Below are 7469 nucleotides of genomic sequence, written 5' to 3' on the forward strand. Positions count from 1 at the left end.
TAATTCTCCTACATTTATTATGTCAAAAAATCTATCTCTTTGAAATGAAGGGAACGTAATGTAAGTTTCTTTTGAGAATTAACTAATTTTACATTTGAAAAATATTAGAACAAATAGATGTTCATAGTTTAATGATAATATAACGGAACTTTATCAACTCAACATAACCTGTTACGTTATTTATTTGATTTTTTTGTGTAATAATTTACCTTTATTGTTAATAACTGACTAAAATAGACTAATTTGAAAAAAAAAAAAAAATGTTAAACCAAAGAATATTATAAGAAATTCTCCGAAATAATAAAAAATATCATAAGACGCATCTTGAATTATTATAAATTTATGTCCTTCTTTTTGTTTCCTATGTAACAGAAAATTTACGATGCTATAATTAAAGAATAAGAAAAAGGAACTTACAACTAATTTATAAAAATAATGAGATAGTTATAACTATTAAACGTTAATTAACTTTTGAATTATGAGTTAAAAAAGGTTTAAAGTCATCTGAAAAATCTAAAGATTGGCAAGTATCAAATCTGATCTGGTCATAGATACTTCTATATAAAGAAACTCTCATTTAAAGCAAATATTGAAATATCCCCTATATAGTTTTGACCAAAAAATAAAGAAAGATCATCATGCCACATATTCACAGGTTCACACATCAAGCATTGGCTTGCATCATTGGATTCCTTCTTGTTGACATTGGACAAGGTATTTTTTTACTTCCCTATCAATATATCAAGTATTTAGACAAATGATTTAACTTTGCATCTCAGCGTCCTCATCGATATGTCAGCTATCAAAAGATGAAGGTTCATGTGGGGAGAACTTAACAAAGTACTTTTTTAATAAGGACGTTGGAACCTGTGAACAGTTCACATATGGAGGTTGTCAAGGGAATGATAATAAGTTTGATAGTTTAGAAGAATGTAGCAAAGCCTGTCTTGGGGAGGAGAGTCCATCCAAAAAATTTGTAACTAGATCTGGATATTTAATATATTGTATTCAATTCAATTTATTTTTCAGGGCTTGCCTTCATTCGGTGGTGGACATTCTTCCTTTGGAAATAATGCTCATTCGGTAATTAACAAATTTATATTTATTTATTTAAAAGAAGCCTCCGTTCATATGGCTCTACATTACTAACAAACAATTAAAGATTTGAATATGTTTGTAAAATATTCCTTAAACTCAAAGACAGGGCCCAAATCTGTCAATTTTAATTGTTTAATGAAGAATACTAGCTATGTGCATACATAAGTACTCTAAACCCCCTCTAAAAGAAATACTTTTTTTGAAATTATAAGACACCATTACTAAAAAGTATCTCACTGTTCACTCATGAAGGATCTTAAAGGAACTTTTTATGAGTTCGGATCTATCATGAAACCAGACGTAATCGAACTAGAAAAAAGTTCAGTCCAATAAGTACAACTCTCTCATATGTTCCTGAATCTGAGTCAAGTCTGTGACTTTATTTTTCCAATCAAGCCTGAGCTCATAAAAAGAAATGACACAAAACTGGACTTAAACACGTGTCCAAGTCAGAACTTGAGTCATTTAAAAAAAAGAAATAAATAAAACACTGTAAATTGAAAGATAAGATCAGTAACTTTCCCCCCCACTAAACGTACATGATTTATCTTCTGTTGCAAGTCAATCATTGTAGTGACAACGAAGATATTTACAATGTAGACTCAAGAACATGTGCAGAGCTCAATTTCAAACGATACCATATAAAAAAAACTTGTTTAGAATATGATTCTCATGTGAGTCAACATTTAACCCCAACAACGCCTCGTAATATGTTCAAATATATATTTTGAATAATATTTATGGGTTAAAAGAGGGCTTCTAAAACTGTAAGAGCGTGGAGCAACTAAAAAGGGAAGAGGAGGGACTCTAAATTTTGACAGTATTTTATTATCAAATGCTAATTGAAGAGGGTGCAAGTCAAAAGATCTAATAAACAGTAAAACTGTCCTCATATCCATGTAAAGCTATATGACAACCCACTTTTTTCACTATTTTTATAAGTATAACTAAAGCCTCGACATAGAGTTTTACTTAAACTCTTCGTAATGTGAATAAGTTCAATGAATAGTAAAGAGAACTAGGGATCCAATTGTACAACAGGATTTAGAGCAATATGCACACTCTATGCCATACATGCAATACTTGCCGTGTATCAAGATTAGTAAAAATGAACAATTGCATACGGTTCATAGACATTTGCTCGCTATTTAGATATTAGGCAAATACATTATTTTTACTTAAATATATTTTTCCTTTCTTTACAGAGCTTTGGTAGCGTTGGCGTAAGTATAAAAAATATTAACCATAAGATATTGAAAATATCATCAAATTATCCATATATTTAGGGCTACGGCAAAAAAGTTTATGGTAGCTATGGAGTAAGTGATATTTAAATGAGTAGTACATATATTATAAGAACAGGTCAATTAAATCCAAGTAACTTAAAAACACAAACCTCCTTTATAAAAACCTAATATAATTTAACACATCAAGAAATATGGGCTGATCCTTCATTAAATTAACTTTTATATTTAGATTTTAGTGTGAACAGATATATAGCCATTAAACATTACATAAAGGCAGCTAGTAACTTTCATGAGATTAAAGCTAACAAGTATGATCAACTTCTTTTTTTGAACTAAATTATCATTTCAGAAGGCAATTATTAATTTTTTTTTTTAAATATGAAGAGGTTATTTAAACACAAATGTTTCTTGTTTGTAGAAGGAAAAATGCCATGACGTGCTCCAAAAAAGATATATTTTAAAAATTATATCCCGGGAGTTATAAATGTATTATGGCATTTCACTCCTATAAACTAAAAACATTTCAAGTCACAAAACTTCTTCATTTTGAGAAGGAGAATGGTTAAGGCTTGAATATAATAATATAAAGCTCTAATCAAAACCTGTTTCAAAATTACCCCATTCTGACATGTAACGATTACATGGAGTCAGTATTTAATAATAAACAAGCAGATCACCCTTGATTGAGTCTAAAAACTTGCATGTTTATAATTAACGAAATTAAAATAGCTATAAGGTTTTGATTACCTTATAGGGTTCATCAGGGTATGGACACCAATATTCTCATGGAGTAAGCTAATAATTAACAATATCTGTAAGTTAAGATTAGTTATTTATAATATTTACTTTTCTTATAGGCTGCGTCGGGATATGGAAAACAATATTCACATGGGGTAAGCTTATAATTAACAATCCCTATAAATATAAAAATGGTAATTGTGATATTTGCATTTATTATAGGGAGCTTCAGGATTTGGACACCAATATTCGCATGGAGTAAGTTTATTACTAAACATCTCTTACAGTATATAAATGCTATTTGTAATCTTTGCTTGTCTTATAGGGTGCAGCAGGATATGGAAAACAATATTCACATGGAGTAAGTTTATAACTAACAATTCCTCTTCCTAAGGAATCGGTTAACTGGGATCTTTGACTTGCTTATAGGGTGCGTCGGGATATGGACACCAATATTCTCATGGAGTAAGCTTATGATTAAGAATCCCAATAAAGGAATCATTATTAATTGGAAGATTTACTTTCATTATAGGGTGCATCAGGATATGGACAGCAACTTTCTCATGGAGTAAGCCTATAATTTGCAATCCCTACAAATAAAGAATTGGTAATTTATATATTTTCTTTTCTTAAAGGGTTCATCGGGATATGGAAAACAATATTCTCATGGTGTAAGATAATTTATAATAATCTTTTAATGATATAATTAGTAATTGGAATCTTTGCTTTCTTTAAAGGGTGCGTTAGGATATGGACAGCAATTTTCTCATGGAGTAAGCCTATAATTTGCAATCCCTACAAATAATTGGTAATTCATATATTTTCTTTTCTTAAAGGGTTCATTGGGATATGGAAAACAATATTCTCATGGTGTAAGATAATTTATAATAATCATTTTAATGATATAATTAGTAATTGGAATCTTTGCTTTCTTTAAAGGGTGCGTTTGTCATTTTTGTTATATAATTGGTAATCGGAATCTTTTGCTTTCCTTATAGGGTGCGTCAGGATATGGACACCAATATTCTCATGGAGTAATTTATAATTAACGAGCTTTTTTAATTAGTTAATTGGGATCTTTTGCTTTACTTATAGAGTGCAGCAGGACACGGACACCAATATTCTACTGGAGTAAGCTTATAATTAAGAATCCCGATTAAGGAATAATTATTCATTGGAATATTTACTTTCTTTGTAGGGTGCTTCAGGATATGGACACCAATATTCGCATGGAGTAAGTTTATTACTAACAATCTCTTGATGTATTTATATATGTAATTTGAAATCTTTGCTTGTCCTATAGGGTGTGGCAGGATATGGGCAACAATATTCTCATGGCGTAAGTTTATCAGTAACAATCTCTTTACATACGGAATATCAATTTGGGATATGCACTTTTCTTGTAGGGTGCGTTAGGGTATGGACATCAATATTCTCATGGAGTAAGCTTATAATAAACAATCCCAATAAATAAGTAATTGGTAATCGTGATATTTGCTTTCCTTAAAGGGTGCGTCAGGATATGGGCATCAATATTCTCATGGAGTAAGAAAATAATTTACAATCTTTTCAATAATGTAATTGGTAATTGGAATCTTTGCCTTCCTTATAGGGGGCGTTAGGATATGGACACCAATATTCTAATGGAGTAAGTTTATAATTAACTATCTACATATATAGAGTGTCCAACTTGTCTCTTTTCCCGGATATGTCTCTTTTTTTATATCATGCACGGAATCTTTTTTCGATAAATTTGTTGATTTTTCGATTTTCTAAAGGAGAAATGGTGCATTCAAAAAAAAAAAAAAAAAAAAAATCTAATTAGAAAAATTAATTTTATTGAAATAAAAGAAATTCAAAATAATTAATTTATATAACAGAAAATCCAAAATATCTTTAGTAAAAAAATAACTTTATTTATAAATTGTTAAATTGTAAAATTTTAAGCCCTTCAAAAAAATGGTGTTTGTAATCCTTCCTTTCAATTTAGGCTGCCTTGGGATATGGACACCAATATTCTCATGGAGTAAGATCACAATTAAATATCAATTCAATTTACGTATCTAACCATTCTTTACCATTCAATAGAGCTATGGCGATTACTATCCCTACGGAGTAAGAACCAAAAATATTACTTCAACTAAATGCAAACTAATTATACTTAAACCTTTCAGTATTATGGTGGTTATCAATCAGTTTACCCTCTCATGTATGTATTTGTATGTTTGCTGTATACAAAGGGTTTTATTTCTTTTTTTTTTAAATAGAACTATGGCTATTACGGACATCCCTATGGAGTAAGTTTTGAGGAATACATTTTATGAACTGATGTTTTTGAGTATATTATTGATTCATCATAGGAGGTTTATGGATATGGTGGTTATCCTTATGTGGTAATTCGCTCCATATTTATTTCCTAATTGTTCATATATTTATATTTGTTTCTTTATAGAGTTTTGTGGATATCAAGGAGCCTATCCTCATTCTGTAAGTCATCAAGTACCACACATTGATTAAGACATTTCTAAATTATTTCTGCTTATATGAACAGTATTATGGTGGATTTGCAAATGGAGTAAGTTTGTCGAAAAATCTTTTGAATGACACGCCAAACTAACAACTATTTTTTTATAAATTACATTTTAGCAATTCGCCGGATATCATCCATATGACGTAAGTGTTCAAAATATAAGTACTTATTCGTATGCAAGAGCTTCGGAAACTGTGTTGTTGACACCATATTTACGCAGCTTTTTATTGTTAGTGGGGGTAGGGCGTCAAAAATCCACTGGCTCTGGATACATGAAAACTTATTTTTAGGCTTTTGATTTTTTGGACTTTCCAGGTTTTGCTTTTAAACAATCAGGGTCCCGTTTTTTCTTCAAAATTAGAGATTTTGTGATAAAACGCGTTTTAGTTTTTGTAAAAAAAAAACACTCGCCAGTGATCCACAAGGCAATATTTTAAAAGATTTTCATAAGCAAAGATAGAGATAAGTTATGTCCGAATGATAGTTCCACCTTTAGTTGTGTCGGTCCTTATATTTGGTCCAGTTCAGTCCCATGACCAGTCCAAATTGATTCTTTGGACCTCTTTTCCAGACTGTAGTGGAATTGATTTAAAAATAAAGAAATAACGATGAGTGACGTCATGAATGACCGAGCTTTATCAGTTTTTAGAACTGAACTGGACGAGACTCCAATTTTCAGTCCGTAATAAGAACTGACACAACACTTAGTATCAACAAAATACGATAGAGCTGGAAAGGAGTTTTGATATGAGATTTGAACCTTTAAAAATATCCTCTTTCAGTACTATGGTGGCTATCAGTATGATTATCCCTATGATGTGAGTAAATAGTTGTATTGAAAGAATAAATCAGTGCTTCAACGCTTGTGAACTCTTTTCCCCCCTTATTTGTCTGATAATTATTTACCTTTACTTTTTTTAGGCCTACTATAGCCAGCCCATCCTTGTAAGTATTTTATTTGCAACAACCCAAAAATAATTATTTATCAATCCAATTTCAGCCTTACTACGACTATCAATTCGACCATCCCTACTCTGTAAGCATTCATATTAATTGTCTACATCTACATATATTTATAAAAATCCATCTTTTCACAGCATTATGGGGGCTATCAATATGGTCATCAGTTTGGTGTATGTTAATCACTCCATTATAAAATGCCTTTCTTACTTTACTTATCATTTTAGCATCATGGCGGTCTTCAATACGGAGGATATCCTTATGGAGTAAGATTTTTCAATTCATAATATGTATGTACTGAACGCAAATTTTTAACACATTTCTTATTTTACTTGTAGAATTACTATGGCCACCCCTATGGAGTAAGTTAATCTAGCAGGACGTTCATACATGAACTTTGGAAGGGACCAGTTGATTAATTATTTATATTTTAGAACTCTGCCATTATTATCTTCAAATCGCAACAATCATCCTTTTCAATACGAAGAAGTTGTGTAGACCACAAATGATTTCTGTTTTTATAAAGAGTAATACCATGAAAAAATAATTGACATGCTCCTAGAATGTAGTTATGAAAAATTATGTTTTATGTGGCATTTCTTATCTTTTAAACAAGAAGTATTTGGTGTCACAAAACCAATTCTTTTGACAAAAATAATTGCTCAAGTTTGGAGATCATAAATTGCAGAGTTCTGGTAAATAAGCTGTCCAATAATATGTTCCAAAGTAGATGTTGTCACGGTGTTAGATATGCAAATTTACTTTTAAGTGGCTTATTTACCATATTAAATGTTGCTGTGTTTAGGTAAACTATGGCTATCAATATGCACATCCCTTGCAGTAAGTCTTAATTTCTATACTTAAATGAACCGTCATATATGATGAACAATGATTGC

General features: G+C 30.6%; 1 protein-coding gene across 1 annotated transcript; it reads left to right on the plus strand.

The window, feature by feature from the left end:
• Positions 1 to 521: 521 nt before the first annotated feature.
• Positions 522 to 5350, plus strand: LOC121128368 (uncharacterized). The gene is made up of 24 exons (XM_040723950.2): positions 522 to 714; positions 780 to 976; positions 1030 to 1083; positions 2304 to 2321; positions 2385 to 2417; positions 3100 to 3135; positions 3203 to 3238; positions 3306 to 3341; positions 3409 to 3444; positions 3513 to 3548; positions 3616 to 3651; positions 3719 to 3754; positions 3821 to 3856; positions 3920 to 3955; positions 4082 to 4117; positions 4179 to 4214; positions 4282 to 4317; positions 4387 to 4422; positions 4490 to 4525; positions 4593 to 4628; positions 4696 to 4731; positions 5074 to 5109; positions 5172 to 5198; positions 5258 to 5350. The coding sequence occupies exons 1-24, from the start codon at positions 639 to 641 to the stop codon at positions 5348 to 5350; spliced, it is 1110 nt and encodes a 369-aa protein (XP_040579884.1). The 5' UTR covers positions 522 to 638.
• Positions 5351 to 7469: the final 2119 nt, after the last annotated feature.

This window comes from Lepeophtheirus salmonis, unplaced genomic scaffold (assembly GCF_016086655.4).
Source record: "Lepeophtheirus salmonis unplaced genomic scaffold, UVic_Lsal_1.4 unplaced_contig_14580_pilon, whole genome shotgun sequence".
Lineage (NCBI taxonomy): Eukaryota > Metazoa > Arthropoda > Copepoda > Siphonostomatoida > Caligidae > Lepeophtheirus > Lepeophtheirus salmonis.